Source organism: Pan paniscus, chromosome 9, assembly GCF_029289425.2.
Source record: "Pan paniscus chromosome 9, NHGRI_mPanPan1-v2.0_pri, whole genome shotgun sequence".
NCBI lineage: Eukaryota > Metazoa > Chordata > Mammalia > Primates > Hominidae > Pan > Pan paniscus.
The window spans coordinates 8,486,103-8,506,676 of record NC_073258.2 but is presented as its reverse complement, the minus strand read 5'-3'; the positions used below and the strand labels follow the sequence as shown (position 1 = coordinate 8,506,676).

The following is a 20,574-nucleotide window of genomic DNA, read 5'->3' as shown; positions in this document are numbered from 1 at the left end:
TAGAGACGTCTTCTTGCTGTTATTAAGGCTGCACCTTTTATGCCTAGAATGTGAATCACTTGTCTCACATTCCAAAGCCCTACCAGGCCCTAGACCCAGGTATATGTGAGTCCTGTGTTTGTCTCTCACCTGAGAGGATTGTGGTACTTGAGGTATTGGGGATATTGGGGGATTCACATGATCCCTAAATCATTCCTTGTTTGCCCTATTATTTGATCACTCTGTACTTCCTACCTTTGGCCATGGGGCCCTGGAGTTTCTTCCCTGGCTCTGCAATAGCCACTGCTGACATGGAGATAGGAGGATGGCTTCCTAGCTTGGAGGTCAGTGGATTTGAGCTGTGGTCTGATTCTGTCACTACAGAGAGCTATAGCCCTGGGAAATGTAGTTTTTACAGACCTCAGTTTTCTAATAAATAAAATGAATATGTTGAACGTAGTGTATGCTAGGGACATGAATAATGATGAACAATGTTGTGTACTCTTAATGTAATAACCTGAAAAGAAGAACTGGAGGGCACATCTGCCAAGGTCTCTCATGATCTCAGTAAGGTGGCGGTGGTATAGAATTTTTCGGCTTTCACATTATTGTTATTACCAGAGCTTTTGTTTATCCAGGTCACCACAGCTCTGAACTTTGTGTCTATCCCTATACAACACCAACTTGAAGGAGCAGAAAATACAGGAGATGGTAAAGCAGACAACCATTGAGATATCTGGTAGAGGAGCAAGTGAAGTGGACAGGAATATCCAAGGAAGAGCCTGATCAGTGTTGGAATTATCAGGGACCATATGTTATTCTGTAAACTTTACAGTCAAATGAAGCTGGGAAGAGTGGAATGTCTCTAAATTAAGGGATTTTTTCAGATGTTAGAATTTTTGGCAATTTTAAATGAGGCTTAGTGGGATAAGACTGGAGAACTATATGAGGTCAGCATTGATTATATCAAGCACCTGAATTCAAAACTTGGAGATATGAACTTAATGGGATAATTTTTATTCAACAACAAGCCCTGGGCATCTACTTAAATCTGTTTGTGTGAATTTCCCCAGGTCACACATATTGTAGAATATCTAATACTAGAAACTGGTTTCTGAACTTCCTGTCCAATGCATTTATTTGCCACTGGAAAAATCTCACCCAATGCATTTCCCACTAACTTGCCTCTTTTGTGTTTGAAGACCTTGCAGAAATATTGACTAAACTGAAAATTATTTTCTACTCTTTTCTGAGAACTGTAGAGGAGAGTGATGTGGTGGTGATGGTGTCAGTGAGAGCATATGTCCTGAGCTCCCAACTGCTACATCACTGAATTTCACCAGCCTGCCTTTCTCTGCAATGTCACTTTGTTCTTCCATGTGAGATGATAACCATGGTTTTTTTCCAATAATTCTGTTCTCTTCCCACATACTTTCTTCCTGGCTGGCATCCCAGGATTGACTGCCACCCACATTTGGATCTCACTTCCCTTTTGCTTTATGTTTTTCCTGTCATTGACTGGGAATGGTGTCCTGCTTTTTCTCATCCGGACAGAATGCAGCCTTCACCAGCCCATGTTTCTTTTTCTTGCCATGCTCTCCTTTGTCGACTTGGTCCTCTCTCTCTCCACACTGCCTAAGATGCTGGCCATTTTCTGGTTTGGTGCTACAGCCATCAGCTCCCATTCCTGTCTTTCCCAGATGTTCTTCATCCATGCATTCTCTGCCATGGAGTCAGGGGTGCTAGTGGCCATGGCCCTGGACTGCTCTGTGGCCATCTGTAACCCACTGCGTTATGCAACCATCCTTCCATCTGTTGTTGTTGCCAAGATTGGAGGCCTGGTGGTGTTGTGAGGGGTGGGATTGACCATCTCCTTTCCAAGCTTGGCCCATAGGCTGCACTACCATGGCTCACACATGATTGCCTATACCTTCTGTGAGCATATGGCAGTGGTGAAGCTTGCCTGTGAGGCCACCACTGTGGACAACCTCTATGCCTTTGTGGTGGCAATCTTTCTTGGTGGGGGGGATGTGGTCTTTATTGCCTATTCTTATGGGCAGATTGTGAGGACTGTAATGCATTTTCCTTCACCTGAGGAACGTGCGAAAGCAGGCAGCACATGTACAGCCCATGTCTGTGTCATCCTCTTCTTCTATGGACCGGGCTTTCTTTCTGTGGTCATGCAGCGCTTTGGAGCACCCACAGCTTCTGCTGCCAAGGTCATCCTTGCCAATCTCTACTTGCTCTTTCCCCCAGCACTGGATCCCATTGTCTATGGCATGAAGACCAAGCAGATCTAGGAGCGGCTGTTGATGATTCTAAGCCGCAAGCAGATTGAGCTTACCTGAGTATAGTTATCACCAGCTGGACTTCAGGGTCCAGGGTGGCCCTCTCTCACTGGGTGGAAGCCCCATAGCCCAGGTCATTTATCTTGTGCAGAGAGTAAAAAGAAAGCAGGGAAAGTTATCCTAGGTGTTTGGAAGTTAGGAAATCTCTTCTGAGGTCTATGGTATTTATACATTGGGAAGGAAAACTATTAGAAGGGCTGGGGTATCTCAATTGATCAATAAGCAGGAAATCTTTTTGATATTTTTTCTTCTGAAAGTTTATGTTTTATTTGTGTTGATAAGATAAATGCATCAGGTAATATGATGAATCTGAATTCAAGTGTTTTAGGAGATCAGAAAGAGATGAGCTGGACATATGAAAAAAATGGGGCACCTCACACCACCACAGCTCTCACTCACAGCCAGTCCATGGGAAGAGAATGGCCTCTCTACCACCTACTTAGCTTCAGAGAAAGAAGCGTGGCAAACTATGGAGATAATTTTGAGTTCAAATTTATGAAAGAAATACTTTAAAATATTGATGTTCCATCTGACTGGAATTGCAGATTAAGGTTTTTTTCTCTATTTCCAGTATTTTTTCATTCTGTTTTTGAGATGAATGGCCCTCTATGATACCTGTAGTTTCGTTTCTTCATTTTTAGTCTCAGCTGCAAGACTTTGAGTTAATCATACTTGTATGCTTATTGCATGCAATGATTATTGTTCTGATTCTTGTTCTGTTTGTTTATTTTCTGTCTTTATTTCTTAATGTCTTGTTCATTTCCTTCCCAGTTCCTACCACTGGCATTCATTTTAATGTGTTTGTGTTATGCGCTTATGTATTTGCATATCCTTGAAATATATTAGTATTATTTGAGTGTTATGTATTCCTAATATACATAAATACTCTTCTTTATTTCGTCAAATATTTATGCTCCCTCCAGGCAGGTTGTCCAGGCTCCTCCTAATACAAATGCTTTTCCCTGTCCTTATTCTTGCTGTTTCTACTCATCTTTCACCTCAGTTCAAACCTCATCTCCTTAGAAAAGATTCTTTTAATTACGTTAAATCATTTGTTTTCTGATCTCAGAATACTGTGTGTTTCTTTTATTATTCATTATAATTTATAATTATATATATTTTCGTTGGATAAATAATCTCTGTCTGCATTCCTACTAGATAGTGATTTCTGCTGTATTCTTAAAATAGTTCCTGCCATATAATATGCTATCAATAAGCATGTGTTAATAAATAAGTCTCACTATTTTAATGGTCACTAGCGTATTTCTTCATTAGTCATATTAACATAGTATGTGCTTTTGAATAAATGACTACAAATATTTTTATGACAGTGGACATTCAATATATTTTTGTTAAAGAAATGAAAAAACATTGCTGTAACAATAACTACTAACACTATTTTCTTTACTACCATCATCACTCCAAACATCACCTTAACCTCAATAGTCTTTGCAGAAGTTGTAATTTCAAATGGCGGTATTTTGGATGCTGTGCAGGGGCATTGGAGGGCATAGTTACTATTATAAGACAGAATCACTGCTATAAGGGCTTAGAGGTCTCTAAGTGCTCTGGGCAAACTAGCTCTGAAGAATTCTATCTTGAATATGCTGTATTAGTGAGAAATCTTGATAACAAAGGCAGCTCCTGTGTGTTCAGCTCTTACTACATGGTACCTTGAGTCCTTGAAGTAAAAACTTTGCAGATACACTCTTTCATTTAATGGTCACAAAATGCAAATAAAACAGGTGCTATAATTATTCCCATTTTATGTCTGATGCAATATTATGATTCCTACTAAGTGGGGATCATTTAGTTTCTCATATCTCTTCTACCTTTGGCATGGTGGTAAGTTTAGTGTCTTTGTTCTCAAATACAATTTTCAGTTCTTTCCTGTAAAAGCAAACAAACAAACAAATAAGCAAAGACTGGTGCTTCTTTGAGGTTCATGTCACTCACTCATATCATCCTCTACCACTCCTCGTTACTGTTATGTCTCCTCTACTCGCCTTCATTAAATGATGACATGGTCCACATCTTCTCTGTTTTTATTTTGCCACCCATGACCCTGGTGGGAGACATCAGTATTTATGTGGATAATCCATTGAACACTCTGGCTTTTCATATTCTCAATTTCTTTATTCCCAAAGATACCTACCTCATCTACCCATTCTCATGACACATCCTTAAACCTCTGTAGAGATCACTGAATTTTCTTCCCCAAAGATCTCCTGCCATCTATGCTTAGCCTTGGCCTCTCCATTTTCCTAAGATGTCATTTTGTTAATGAGATGTTGATCATATCTCAATCCTCTGCTTAAAATCCTTCATGATTTCCATGGCCCTTTAACATGGCCCAAAAGACCCAGTATGCTCGGGTTCCTGCTTGCACTCCAGGCTCAGTCCTGAGTACTACAATCTCTAATTTTAAAAATTCTTTCAGGTCTTTGAAATTACCAGAGTCCTTTTTCTTCTGCTCATGTTTTGTGCACACACCCTATCTCCATATTGCCCTTCACTTTAACCAAGTCTTCTGGTCACTAACTTAAATTAGGGAGGGCTTTCCTGAAGTCCCCATACTGGGGAGGTCCTTCTATTATATGCTTTTAAAACATTATAGTTTTAATATATAACACTTATAACTGTAATTAATTCTATGATCATATACTTAACATATATCATCCCAAGACCCATGAGAACCATTTTATCATATCGTTTGTTTTTTCCAAAATCTAGTAGAGTACATGGAATTAATATATATTTAATATTTATTGAATAAATGAATAAATAGGGCTCCCCACAAGCTGTGAATGAGATACTTGTTGACTGGATGAATGGAAGGACTGTGCACTTGAGGCATTGTTCCCAAGGAGAATATGGCCACTGGGTAGGGTGGGAAGCTGCTTCAGTCAGAGATGGAACTAACAGAAGGGTCTATTTATGATGGGAAAATATGATAAAGGAAGCCTCAGCCCATCTCACTGGGAACTTCCTTGGAGGGACTGTTGGAGGAGCCCTATTTATCCCACATGTACCATGGCAATGGGTTTGAGGCCCTTGGGTTTGTCACTATCCTATAGAGGAGAAGCAAAGTGCTCAACTCACCTGAGGCTGGCAGCATTTGTCTTAGGTTGGCTTCCCCAGAAACAGACTCTGGAGCAGAGATTTGCATGCAGGAAGTTTATTGTGACATATATATGGTAACAATGACTGTCATGGAGTGAGAGGAGTGAAATGGGGCCGAAGAAGAAATTAAACTATTATTGAGTTGTCTCAGGTGACTTAGCTAATTAAATAGGACCTCATGAGTTAGAATGACTCCTCAGTGTTGTTTAAGATGAAGAAAGGGGGCCAGGACTTTGTATTCTTGTATCACCAGTCATTGGCTATGAGCTGCTTGGGGAAGGAAAAGTAACCTTAGGCGAGACTGCTCTCTTTAGCCAAAGGAGAGTGACTTAGTTATCACCTTCCAGAAGCCAACACTACCTGCACCTGGAGGAATAAGCACATTGAGCCACAGCATTCACTAAAGCATTTCCTGGGGTCTAAGATTGTTCTGTGAGAATGAGAAGTCTGAGCTCACAGAGCAATGTGAAATTTCCCAGCTCACTGCACAAGGTTTCCTATCACCAACAGGATGTACAGGCTTAGGGGTAATGAACAACGCTGAACAGATATGGGCCACCTGGTTAGGTGCAGGAGTCACTCTCCCTGCTTGGCCTCTCTGTCCAATCACCCATCCCTGTGGGCTGTAACTTTAGCTCTGTGTTCGTCTAGTCAATCTAGGGGCTACTTTTGGCTTTGCCCAGGTGTGTCTGTGAGAGCTCTGGGACCTGCCAGTTGGTAATAACATCCTGCCTGCCCAGTGCCTTGCTCACAGTCACCATCACTGCCTTGTTAAGGTATCAAGAATGACCTTCCTTTCAGGGTGACGATGACAGAACCAGCGACCCCTGGTGCACAGAAATTCAGGTGTGAAAAATGAGGTCAGTTTTGGGGCTCATGGTGGGGGAAGACTACAGCCAGCTGACTCCTGCCCTTCTCATTTTCCCTGTGACAGGGGTTATTTTTTGGCTTGGCTAGTGTGACTCTGAGTTTCCCAATACCTCTGGTCTGACACTTCTTCGTAGTCTTTATTTCCCCCTGAGTTAGAGTAGTTGCTCTCTCCGGGCCTGAGTTCTCAAAATGAAGCCTCTCCTAGTTTCTACCATTTAGATGCTAGTGGGCAGGGAGGCTCTTCTGTGAAATGTGACCTATTTCTCTATCCTTAATCTCCTTCTTAACAGTGGCCTGGACTCTGTGACAGTGGGGAAAAAAGAAAGATAAGAAAGAATACAGACGGAGAGAGATTAGGGGAGGGCTCATTGCTGCAAGTTAACTTGTGTGCCTACAGGTGCCTACCAATCTCTTTAAGCCTTCATGATCAGCCTGAGGCATTCACAGGACCATTTAGCATGGTCCTAGGTGGCATCCTCACCATCAAATATCATGCATGTAGATACAGTTTACCCATGTGTTGCCAAAGCTAGTACTCATGTTTCATATCTTTGGGAAACTTTAGCTGTACAGACCTCGAGGGATGCATTTGATGTCCTCTTTGGCATTCAGAGACTGCTGTGCAGCCCTTCTGAACAGAAAATCCTCTTCATCATTGTTACACATAAGCTAAGGCAGAAGACCATTGTGGAGGTTGAACAGAGGACTCAGGGTGTTCCTGGAGATGAGCAGGGAGGGCTATAACAGAACCTTCCTGAGTCTGGGAATTTTCTCCCTTTCCTAGTTCTCTTTGTGTTGCTGAGTCTCCCTCCAGGTTGACCCAAGACTTTAAAGGGCACATCCTCAAAGACAATCCAGAGACCAGTAGGACAGTGCCCTTTGCCAGGCTTACTTTATTGATTATCTATGTGTCTCCAATTTGTGCAGTGAAGCTCTGCCTCTTAGTGCTTGATTTCTGTATCTTCCTCTCTTATTAGGTCATTATCATGGACCCACTATTTCTGTGCCCTCCACTGCTCTTTTTCTGCCTAGGTTCTTGCCTCCTTTCCTCCCGACTATCATAGAGTCCAGATCACTGCTGAGAAGGAGATTAAAGAGAGAGACAAGTCACATCCCATAGAGGCCTCCCTGCCTGCTAGGAGCAGAAGTGACTACCAGTGACCACAGGAATCCCCTTATTCCTGACACATCTAGGATTTCTTTATCACTTCTTTGCATGCAAGATAGTGATGAATCAGCAGGGATCTTTCTGCCATGAAGCACCCAGAGCATCACTTAAGGTGAGGACTGTCAACACTCAATCAGTAATCCCCTCAGATGGCAACCCAGTGTCTGCTACATTATTCCTTTACTTAAATTCAGTCTCTGCCTGATCAAATTTTCATAATCTTCAGCCTTTTAAGACACTCATACACTTATTTATTTATTATTTAATCTAATCATATGGATATTTATTCAACCAACATTACTGATTACCGACTGGATTCTAGGTGCTTCTGGAGCTTGCCCTGGGGCTGCTGCTTATTGCTTATTGCAATAAGCAAGGCATAGTCCCTGCTTTTTAAAGTGCAAGGTCATCAATGCAATGACAAAGTGGTAAAGACATCACAAAAGGAAAGAAAAGGAGACACATTATGCTGTCTTACAGAATTCAAGCACAACTTCACAGAAGATAGGTTGCTTAGATTGAATGTAGATGAATAAGTACTAGTTCAACAGCATCAGCTCTTCGCTAATTGTCCCCTGCTTTCTGGTTAGAGAACTAAATAGAGCTTCACTTTTAGGTTCTTGGGAATAAAGTCCCTTCTGCTTTTCTTCTAAGAATCACAGAGGGATCTCCTATTTACTTTAATAATTAGTGCTTAATAAGCAGATGTAGGCTTTCGCTCTAGTCTCACAAGCCATGTAGCATAAAAAAGAAGCAGATTATATTCAGGCTCGTGTCTCTGCCCCTCTGCTTCACCTTCTGTAGTACGGTTTCAGTCTCACTGCTTTATGCACACTGCTTCTATTAAAGCCACGGGTGCCTTCCACAAACACATACCTGTTCTTCAACTTCTCAGCTATAAAATGAGAAATGAGCTGATGGTTGTAACAGAAGGGGAGTAGCTAAGAAAGAGAATTAACTTCCTCAGTATGTGCAATATTAAGCACTGAAAGGTGATTTTTTTTTTTTGCAAGAGTATGAGATTCCCCTGGAAGTCTCAATAAAAATGTCATCATTATTTTAAGTTGACTCTTGAAGAAAGACAAAGGCTGGGAGACATATGCCCACCTAGAATTTCAGAACTTATAGTTGTTATATTGAGAGTTTGGGGGCAATATGATAGTTCCCAAACATTATTGATTCGTAAAAAAGACACACTGAGTGATCTATAGATGCATAATCCACAAGAACTGAGTCATTCTTGACTTTTAAAAATCTTCACATGTACATGTACATGAACCACCACCCCAACAAAGAAAAATATAATTGTTTCAGACTACATCTGCCTTTTAAGATAAACATACAGACACAAATGTAACCAGTTGCAAGTTTCTTATTTTAATACTTGAGGGGTGAATCCCATGGAGAAGGTTAAACAGACAGCTGTTTATTCAATAGTTCATGTTAATGTGGGGTGTCAGAGACACTGAATTGCTATAACATCATGATGAGAGGTAAACATATCAAAAGTTTGAAACAGAGAAGCAGAGTCATGAAGACAAAGAAGAAAGGAAAGATAATTATAGTTATCTTTTTAAACATTAATAATATTGCTATTAATATTTGCCATTACTTTCAACGGCAAAAATCACAATTACTTTTGTACCAACTTAATAAAAGATGACTAAGAGCTCATAGCCATCTTTTATTAGTAACATTAAAAAAGAACTATAATTTATAGACTATACTTTATAAAGTAACCTATATATCAAGACTTTACATACATTAGTTAAAATTTGTAGTATTTAAGATTAATATTATTTATTCTAATATGAAATAAGGAAATTAAGACTTAGAGAGTTTTAGAAGCCTAGCAAGATTTTATTCCTAGAATATGAAATGGACAGAATTTTAACAAACTTTGCCCACAAAGCTTGTATTTATCACACTGCATTGTGAAGCATCCATGCTAGCTTATAATCATGAAATGTAATGAGATACAGTTCTTTAAAACAAGCCATTAAGATGCTGACAGGATTTCTATGATGGAGATAAGCAAGAAAGTTATGGATGAACAAAGAAGGATCATAACATACAGTGCTCGTGACATAATCACTCTTGACCTAACACAGCCAGTGAGTCCTTTTGAGCAGCAGAAGAGAGTAGACTCTAAATTTTCAAGAGTGAGGAAGACCAATTCAGATAAAGGAAGTGGAAGAAAGACTACACAAAAGGCATATGTAAAATAGGATAGTTTAGTCATATAACTCCAAGAATGTTGGAATGGTTTAGTAAAACATACATGTAGAAATATGTTAAGTGTAAGACCAAAGTAATACACAATAGATAACCCTTGAAAACCTTTAATGCAGTCTTAAGAGTATGATTTTATTCCATGCAATAGATTCACTGAAGGATTTTAGCCATAGGCATGACATAACGACATCTGCATTTTAGGAAAAACCTGACTTTAAGGTTGAGAGTGAATTGGGAAGATGTTTACAGCAAAGGCAGAGAGATGTAATGAAACAGTACAGGTGAGAGAAGTTGGATTTTTGACATCGGGGGTTGAAAACAGGAGTGGATATAACAGCTATGTGTTAAAAATGCAGTTAACAGGAATTGGCGAATGCGGAAAAGGGATGAGAGATAAGAATAAGTAAAGATAGTTTCCGAGTTTCTAGATTGGGTTTGGTAGATGGATAGTAATGTAATTCATAAAAATATTGCCAAAAGTAGGTAGGACAGATTTAAGAAGGATAGATGAATTAATTTAGTTTTGAATATGTTGAGGCTATAGTATAGCTATTCAGGAAGCAAATGGAAAGAATGATTTGTGTTTCAGAAAGATATTTGACTTAGAAACATAGATTTGAAAGAAATAAAAGTAGATAGATAAAACCATGAAAGTGGATGAGGTCAATTCAGAGATAATGTACTGAATAGGGAAAAGAGGAGAGGATGGATCCCTGGAATCAACAACATAATGAGATGGAGAAAATGGTGGGACTGAGGCTATAGGAGAAACAACTCTAGAGTGCCACGTCACGGAAACTGAGGGAGGCTAATTTCAAAAACAACAGTTTAATTTACTGTGTTCAGTAACGCCAAGAGGCTAATAAAGAGAACCCTTTGAAGTTGGCAGCTTCAAAACATAAGCAACTGAATGGTTAAAGCTTATGCATCTCTCCCAAAACAGTGTATGTTTACTCTTATCTCTAAAAAAACTAGACCTATTCTAATTCAGACATGTGGATGTCTCACCTGTAAAAAAATTTATCTCCACCAAAGATTTTCTTTCTTGTATCTAACTTTATTCCATTTGGTTGCAGTTTTAGTCACTTTATTCTTCTCATGAAGATGGTAGACAATGTGATCTGGACTATGTGATAATGTACCAGAAATGCAGAAATCATGAATTTTGATTCTTTTTTCTCTTTCCTCCTCAAGTTATTGATAATGGCGCTTAGCAATTCCAGCTGGAGGCTACCCCAGCCTTCTTTTTTCCTGGTAGGAATTCCGGGTTTAGAGGAAAGCCAGCACTGGATCGCACTGCCCCTGGGCATCCTTTACCTCCTTGCTCTAGTGGGCAGTGTTACCATTCTCTTCATCATCTGGATGGACCCATCCTTGCACCAACCTATGTACCTCTTCCTGTCCATGCTAGCTGCCATCGACCTGGTTCTGGCCTCCTCCACTGCACCCAAAGCCCTTGCAGTGCTCCTGGTTCGTGCCCAAGAGATTGGGTACATCGTCTGCCTGATCCAGATGTTCTTCACCCATGCATTCTCCTCCATGGAGTCAGGGGTACCTGTGGCCATGGCTCTGGATTGCTATGTAGCCATTTGTCACCCCTTGCACCATTCCACGATCCTGCATCCAGGGGTCATAGGGCGCATCGGAATGGTGGTGCTGGTGAGGGGATTACTACTCCTCATCCCCTTCCTCATTCTGTTGTGAAAACTTATCTTCTGCCAAGCCACCGTCATAGGCCATGCCTATTGTGAACATATGGCTGTTGTGAAAGTTGCCTGCTCAGAAACCACAGTCAATCGAGCTTATGGGCTGACTGTGGCCTTGCTTGTGGTTGGGCTGGATGTCCTGGCCATTGGTGTTTCCTATGCCCACATTCTCCAGGCAGTGCTGAAGGTACCAGGAAATGAGGCCCGACTTAAGGCCTTTAGCACATGTGGCTCTCATGTTTGTGTCATCCTGGTCTTCTATATCCCGGGAATGTTCTCCTTCCTCACTCACCACTTTGGTCATCATGTACCCCATCACGTCCATGTTCTTCTGGCCATGGTGTATCTCCTTGTGCCACCTGCACTCAATCCTCTTGTCTATGGGGTGAAGACCCAGAAGATCCGCCAGCGAGTGCTCAGGGTGTTTACACAAAAGGATTGATCTGAATATATTCTCACTGTTTCCTTCAGAGGTACCTGCCAAGGACATAGCCAGGAACTCATGGCTGGTGCAGATTATATGGATGGGGTAATTTTCACAGCGAGCAGTCCTTCTAGTGTCACTTATATCACAGCAAAGAATATCCAGAGGCACCTGGCTTCACAGCTTATTGGGATGTATCTGGATACCTGAATTTGTGAATAGTTTTTCCATTCTTTCTTTTGCTCCTGATTCCAACATTTTCCTACTCCTGTGTCAGAGAGACTTGAGGACAGTAGAAATGGATAACAGCTCTGGATGTGTCATCTTTCCTGCCATTGCCCAGTGATAGACTATGCAACATTCTCTGGAATGGCAATGGGAAGTCCCACCCTCTGCTTGGTTTTAGGTTTAGAGTGTCTTCCAAACCTCTAAGTTTGTGCTGGCAGCACATTTACATGGTACAGCCATTCAGCTAAATGCTAGTGTTAACCCTTTAGATTAACCTTTTCATGTCTTTTAGGATGACTTAGATTCCTTTACTTTTCTGCCACATCAAAATGCATAAATTAGGACATTTCTAAAATATTATTATGCATATTATAAATGACTTTTTTCTTCCATTTACTCTTTTCTTTAAGGGATGAGTTTCTCCGCTTGTTCAGCCTGGTCCTTTCTTCACGATACTCGTTTTTTCTCAATTATTTGTAGATTTTTACTCTTATTTGTTTGTAGATGAGAATTAAATGGTTGGGTCCTCGCTGTGAGTTTTCTCAGAGCCTGTGAAGGTCACCGCTCTTGTGCCCCAATTGTAGGACTTTGTAGGTCATTGTACACGGATTTGCTAACAGACAGAATTCCCCTCAGGCTGTCAAGAGGAAAATGAAAGATGAGCTGCATTCCCTCATCTTTTGCTGAAGTAGAGAAGCTTTTATATCTGCAATCAGAGATAATCTGGTATAGTTTGCTGACCTGTGGAGCTGCCTCTCCATACCTTTTCTGTATTTGTAACTTGGAGAACCAAAGTTACCTTGTAATTGCCTCTGATTACATCTGCCCCACTGCAGTTATAGGGTTTGAAGATACAAAGTTGCCTCTTTCATTTTATAGGGAGCCAGGTTTCATACTAAACTGATCCAATTGCTGGAAGTAGAATAACAATAAATTAATCAATGCACTAATTAATTGCTTTCAATTACTGTTATCATTTTATTGATTTTAAACTTGGAGTATCCCTTGGGATCTCTTAAAATTTTTAGATTTTAAAAATAGATTCAGGGGTTACATATGCAGGTTTGGTACAGGGATATATTGTGTAATGATGAGGTTTGCACCCTGAATCTCTTAATGAGAACATTTCCCAGCCCTGCATCAAGCTTTAACTTTTCCAATTCCTCTTCCCATATAGTTCCTACCCTCCACATATACATAACTACACATTGGTTTGCAGGTTTTTGGTTCCCAGTTTTTCTATGAATCCAATTTAGTCTGATTTATGAATTCCAAAAATTTCTCAAAGTATATGATGCAATCCAAGTATATTTGCTCATATTCTATATTGTTATTGCATTATTTTCATTTTTATATTTATTTAGCAATTTAATGGGTACACTGGGAGAGAGAGAGGAAGTAAACAATGTTTGCAATCCAATGTCTTGAATTGGAATGATTACAATTCTAGCAAAATTTGTGATATTACTTGTGCTGTGTATATCTTTCATGCTAGATTGTAGGCTTCAGGGAGGCAGGATTCTTTAGTCTTCCATGTACTTCTCATTACCAAGTGCCTGTCATTTTTCAACACAATATACACCCTCAATAATTATTTGTGATAAGAAATATTATAGTCAATGAATACACAAAATTGATACCTCTGCAGTGAGTGCTCAGTTTTTCCTTTTAATAATTTTAGTGTCATTTTCTATGTAGGACTAGGGGAACAGATCTCCCATTCTAGAATTAGATCCTTCTCCACCTGGAGGAGACAGGGTACGTTTTTGAGAGGAAGAAGCTCAGTAGTGCTGTCAGAGATTAAAAGTGCAGATTTCTCGCTAGCCCATTCACACTCTTAGCAGTAGCGAATGTCCACAAGGAATTAAATAGGGGTCAAAATCATAACAATTAGAACCCAGTAACTTCCATATCCAGGATTGTCTGGTTATTCATGGTTGGAAAATACAAGTGGGACCAGGGGACAAACAAGAGACCCTCAATTCCCTTCCCTTAATTCTAGATCTTGAGATTTCTTCCTACTCCCTTCCCCTATCCATGAGGAGATTTGACCTGGAAAATTAGGCTCCAAGTATAATTTGCCAGCCATCTGCACGGAGGACTATAGGACCCCATAGACAGAACCCCTAGCAGAACATAAAATGCAAAACAGAGCATGGCTATCTTCTAGGTTTCTCTCCCTAGAAGGCAAATCATGGGCTTTTTTGCAGGTGAGGTTATGGTATTCGAGTATAAAGCAAAAGAGTCCACTGCCATCCTTACATATCCATGAGGCAGGCAGTGAAACAGGTAGAGCATGTTTCATACCATTGCAGCCATTGCTCCCAACAGTCTCTTCAATTGTATTAGTGATCCTTCTTTCCATATGGAAAAGCAAGCAAAGGAAGGGAGAAGAGGAGAGGAAAGAGAAGTATTCAATCCCATGTTTCCCCTTGTGGTGAGAAGAAAAGCCTCCCTCCGTGGAAGTGTAAAGTGGAGGAAATGAGATTCTTCCCTAACTGGCAGAATGTGGGCTCTTTCTCATCCTTTGGGTGAGGGAACTTAGAGCCTGTTGACAATGTTACATGGGGACTTGGAAAGCCACAAGGAGGGGGTGGGGCATTTTTGTGTGTGTTTGCTCATAAATCATATCTCAATAAATTCCAAAGGAGTGAAATGTTACAGAATATATTGTCTTACCAATGCAGAATTAAATTGAACAACAATAACAACAGGATGGCATGAAAAGCCCTAAACATTTGGAAACTAAACAAAATATACATAAATAATCCATGGATCAAATAATAAATCAGAGGGAAAGTTAGAAAATATTTCAAACTGATTGATAATGACATATAGCAAAAGTTGCAGGATGCAGCTAAAGAGAAAATAGAAGGACATTTATAAATTTAAATGCTTATGTTAGAAAAGAATAAAGATTTAAAATTAATTACCTAAGTTGACAACTTAATAATTTAGAAAAGAAACAACAAATTAAACCCAAGGTAAACAAGAGTAGGGAATTAATAAAGAGAAGAGCAGAATAAATAAAATAGAAAACAGAAACAATAGATAAAATCAACAAATGTTTAATTTGGTTTTTGGGAAAGATTAATAAAGTTGATAAAGCCCTAGTAAGACCTATCAAGAAAAAAGAAAGAAACACCAAGAATCAAAATGACGATTTAAAAAGGAGTTACTACTACAGATCTTACTAGACATTAAAATGATAGTAAAAGAAATGTTACAAGGAACTTTAAACCAGTAAAAACAGTACTTTACTTATGAGCTATGAGGACACACATGTTATGTGAATCCCAGCCATCAAACACCATAAATGCAGACTTGTGATTAGGAATTCTCAAGGGGTGGTGTCTCCTCCCCTCCTCCCCTCTTTCCTTTTCTCCTCTTCTCTCCTCTCCCCTTCCCTTATCATTTCCTTCCCTTTACCTTGTTTCCCCTCCCTCCTTCCTTCCCTGCCTCTCTCTTATTCTCTAATCTAGCGCCAAATCCAAGACAACAGGTATCCCTATCATATTCATTTTCTGTAATTCCTCTATTTTTACCCACTAAGAATGTCTTCTTTCTCAGGTCCTGGCCGTAAAGGGCCCTCTGATATGGACTCCTAGCTTCCTCAGGCTCCAGGCTTTGAATCTTATTTCCAGCAAATGTTATCTGAAAAAACCATTCTGAGCTCTCTCTATGCTGATGACAGCATAATGAGAAAAAACCCCACATATTAGAGGAAGACATAAGCATCAGAGGTAGAACTTTATATTTTTTAGTTAGTTCCAAACTGGAGAAAAGTCTGAAGCATGTGTGAGGAGTCTCTACCCAAAAGAAAAGATGAAGACACAAAGGAATTAACATGAGTTACATATAAAATCGTGCAATTGATAATAGCTATGTCATATAGTGCTTCCTATGAGACCAGCACTGTTGAAAGTGCTATTTATATATATATTGACTCTTAATCTTCACAAACAATCTACAAGATAGGTCACTATTATTATCTTCATGTTAAATACGGAAACTGAGACCCAGAGAGGGAAAGTGATCTGTCCAAAGTAACGCAGCTAGGAAGTGATGGTGCTGGGATTTTAATCCAGACAGCCTACAGTCTTTCTCACCATAGATCCTTGCCCTCCACTAGCCTGCCTCCTATGCACACTGTTGATAATTTGCATTATCAAGATGCCACTCCATGCTGCATTTTAATGTTTCAGTTTGCTCTGGCAAGTAGGTTTTCCACATATCACCAAATATGTAAATAACCCAGTCCTAGCATCCCATTTGGAGGGTTTGGTATTGAGTCCCCTTCTGTTACCAATTACTGTATCATTTATGATCTAAGCAGGAAAGAGGGAATACAAGAAAAGGATTTCACGAAAAGGAGCTTAATAAAGGGATAATTTGTAGAGGTGATGGGAGGGTCGAGGAAACCAACAAGAAACATCTAGGAGCTAGCAAGAACAGGAAGCACCTCCAGACCTAAAGGGCAAGGACAGGCAGCAACATTCCTTAAACCTAGGGAGCCCTGGAGCTGTGTAAGAGATGCTTCCCAGTAGAATTTCTGGCTATAGAGAAACACAGCCGCTGACAGAACTGCATAAAAACAAAGGGGTCCCTCTTTCTCTTTCCATATCTCGATCCCTTTCAGGTGGCCCCTATTGTTTGAACTGGAAGCCAGGGAGTCATGTTAGAAAGCCCAGCTGAAGCAGGCCACAGAGATCAGCCTCCTCAAGCATGGAGCAGATAAGAGAAGAAAATGGATTTGTAGTCAAGTAATAAATAAACAGCACACGGGGTTAAACCCAACTGTTTGCCTTTTCTAAGGTTAGACCTAGGAATTAAAGTTAAGAAAAAAATCACATAATGAAGCGATTGGCTTCAGTTTAACTTCAAAATCACAAACCCTGAAAAGGCATTAAGCAATGACTATGGTAGAAATAATCATTCACTGAAAAAGTGGTTCTGAATACACTGGAGAGGTAAGAGGGAGACAGATGTATGATCTTGAATAATTAATTAGGTAGAAGTGTCTTGATTCTACTGCATTGTAAACATTGTACTAGACACCATGTTAATGGGGAACAAAATTGAGATGGATCTAATCCTGATGAAGCTTACAGTCTAGTTCATGTGTAGTTTTGAGTAGTCCCTAGTAGGAAAGTTGGTTTTGTTTTATGAACAGTGAGAAACTACTGATACCATAATGTAATGCAATTACTGTAATAAAATTTTGATGAGGGCAGGGACTGTAACTAATTTAGTCACCTTTTATTCCTGTGACTAATCTTGTTCTGGACATATAGTTGACAATAATGAATAGGTATTTATTGAATGACTGAGATTTATGTATAGTAAGTTAGCTACCAAAATTCATGCAGAGATCAAATAGCAGAATTGAGTTCAGGATTCTGTAAAAAGAAGGGAATTGTATAGGTATATTAAAAATTCTGGCTGGGTGCAGTGGCTCATGCCTGTAATCCCAGCACTTTGCAAGGCTGAGGCAGGCAGATCACCTGAGGTCAGGAGTTTGAAACCAGCCTGGCCAAAATGGCAAAACCCCATCTCTACTAACAATACAAAAATTAGCCAGGCGCAGCGGTGGGCACCTGTAATCCCAGCTACTCAGGAGGCTGAAGGAGGAAAATCATTTGAACCCAGGAAGCAGAGGTTGCAGTGAGCAGAGATCGCACCATTGCTCTCCAGCCTGGGCGACAGAGGGAGATTCCGTCTCAACAAACAAACAAACAAACAAACAAAATCTGAAAAGATTTAATATAAGGAAATCTATCAATATAATATTTCAAGATGTTGAAAGTAGAATACGGAAATGTTTAAGAGAATGGTCTGTGTAGTCAAGCAGATAGATACAGATTGGAATTTCAACAAGCTAAAGTCCTGTTCCCTGCATCTCAACCACAGGCACTCAGTAGCCCCTTAATATAAGCTAAGAGGAGGGTCCCTGCAAGGGAGCCAGCTCATCAGCTGCTGAGTCCCAGTCTCCCAAACTACTGCTTTGAGCTAGCTTGTTGAAGAGGGTGGGACAGTGTGACGAACTGACTGTCCATCATAAAATCCTTTAGATTCTGAAGCAGTCTCAGCTCTGGTTACTGGATGCAGTCCGCTGACTCCTCAAGCAGGACCCAATCTGTTGCATCCTCTGTGAGTTCCAGGGCTAAGGGAGGGGAGCATCACTGCATTGGGCCAGTAGATACTGGGTCACCAGAGGACTCAGAAGAGAAAATTTTCTCCTCATGCTTATACTGGCTCCCATGAAAAAAGAAAAAAGTCTAGGAACTGTGGTGCTGGATGCACTAATATTTAAAATCCTGTATTCCTCCTGGAAGGCCCTTTTATACTCTCAGCAATCCCATTAGTATTGCGTACAAGGGATCCCATGTGTTCTGTGGCTGAGAACTTTATGCAAGTGTGCCCAGAAAAGCATTCTAGGGATTTGAGAGGGAAAGAATGGTTCTAGGGTAGCATTTTGAGTTTAACATGACACAGGGCACCCAGGTCCTTGAGGCTCAGCGCAAGAGCTGGTGAGGAAATGTACTCATTGCCTTCTCCCACCATGTTCCAGTGTTAATGGGAGAGAAAGCTTCCTCTGATTATTAGACATAATTTATAGCCAGCAGGAACAGACTTCCCTGTGATTTTCTCCTAATTGCCCTAGTTTTCTCCTCTTCCCCTTAAAGGTCAGTCATATATTGGGAAGGTGTCGCTTAGTTAAAACATCTACACTTTAGTGAAATGTTTCTCATAATGAGTTTTTAATGTCTTCTTTATCCTAGGCACTTTTTCCAGGTGGTACAGTTTTAAATTGGTCCTTAAATCAGGGTGCATTGAATTGGACACAATATTCTAAGCATGGTTGAACAAGGGCAACATGAAATAGAAGTTATTTTCCTCTGATGACTGTTACTTCTGTTAGTACAGTATTCCTTTCTAATATTTCTCATTAACACAACATCAAAATTTGACTCATATTCTTATCTATACTGCCACCTGACAATACATCCAGGTATCTGACCACTTTTTCTCTGCTCCTATTTCTTTTTGTATCCCTTCTCTTATCCTTTATATTATGCATGATCTTCTTAATAAAATCTATGTAGCAGAGGATGAGCTTAACTGGAATAATTTCCCACTATGTGAGGAAGGAATGAGGACTTGAAGAGGATGGATCAGAGTCTGAGAATTGTAAAGCACAATCATAGATGGGGACTACACATAAAAAACTGGAAAAAAACATGTCAAGGAAAGAATCTTTCAGAGATAGTGGACTAAAGAAAAAAGAATGAGCAGAGGGTGAGAAATAAGGATATTGTAGGGTGAGGGGATATTGTCTGCAGTGAAGGATTGCAAGATCTCTAAGGTATTCTTTTTCATAAAGAAGGTAGTTTGGTGGTGCTGTGTGTATAAAGAAAAAATCGCCAGTAGGTCAGAGGACTGAATCAAGGATATCCCTTCCACCCCAAAGATTTGGGCTTTTGGGGCCACAGGGCCCTTAAATGGAATGACTTGTTTAAGATCCTCAAGCTTCCACAGGAAATTTGTGCCATTGCTGTCCCCACCTCTGGCTCACAGCTTGCTCAGCTCTTATTTATATTTTGAGTTCTTTCTTGTGGTTTGCCTCAATTCCTCCACCAGTTCCCTTGGTTACTTTGGTTAATGTTTTCGCATTAATTTTTTCTTTTTTGAATTATTTGAATCTTTTTTGAATCAAGCCAACAGTCACTTGTCCCCTTTTAGATGTCCTTTGCCGCTTTTGGTCCCTTAAGTTTGGGTGTGAAAGAGGAAGAAGAGATATATTTAGTATATTTCCCCCAAAAAATAAAATCATGGTCTTTATACTAAATGGGGATGTGGGATAGATAAAGAAAATAATTAAGATATGACAGACTTGGAAAACTCAAAACTGTAAACTTAAAATATTTATCTCACTAGCATTTATTAAGAATTTGTTGGCTGGGCGTGGTGGCTTACTCCTCTAATCCCCAGCAGTTTGGGGGGCTGAGACGAGCAGATCACTTGAGGTCAGGAGTTCAAGACCAGCCTTGCCAACGTGGTAAAACCCTATCTGTACTAAAAATACAAAAATTAGCCGGGTGTGGTGGCATGCACCTGTAATCCCAGCTACTCGGGAGGCTGAGGCAGGAGAATTGCTTGAACCCAAGGAGCAGAGGTTGCAGTGAGCCAAGATCATGTCACTGCACTCTAGCCTGGGTGACAGAGTGAGACTTTGTCTCAAAAAAAAAAAAAAAAATTATTGAGTGCTAGGTACTGTAAACACAGCATGGGATAAAAAGATGGAAAATATATCACATGTACTTCAGTGATTTTATAGTGGACTGGGGAAAGAGATGAGGAGAAAGGCCAGTGACGTGTTTTATACTGTATGAAGTAGTAACAGTAGTTGTTTCCCCAAGGGCTGGTCCTTTAATTATCTTTCTTTTTATCATTTATATTTTTCTTTCTACAGTCTTTAGCCCCTTAAACATA

The 20,574-nt window shown here is 40.1% G+C and overlaps 1 protein-coding gene and 1 pseudogene across 1 annotated transcript; both read left to right on the top strand.

The window, feature by feature from the left end:
• Window positions 1-1,382: 1,382 nt before the first annotated feature.
• Window positions 1,383-2,279, top strand: LOC100986011 (olfactory receptor 52K1-like; annotated as a pseudogene).
• An 8,602-nt stretch (window positions 2,280-10,881) lies between these two features.
• Window positions 10,882-11,871, top strand: LOC100990157 (putative olfactory receptor 52L2). Its single transcript, XM_008972441.2, is given in 1 exon segment — window positions 10,882-11,871. A coding segment is annotated over 1 exon segment (990 nt).
• The last annotated feature ends 8,703 nt before the right edge of the window (window positions 11,872-20,574 follow it).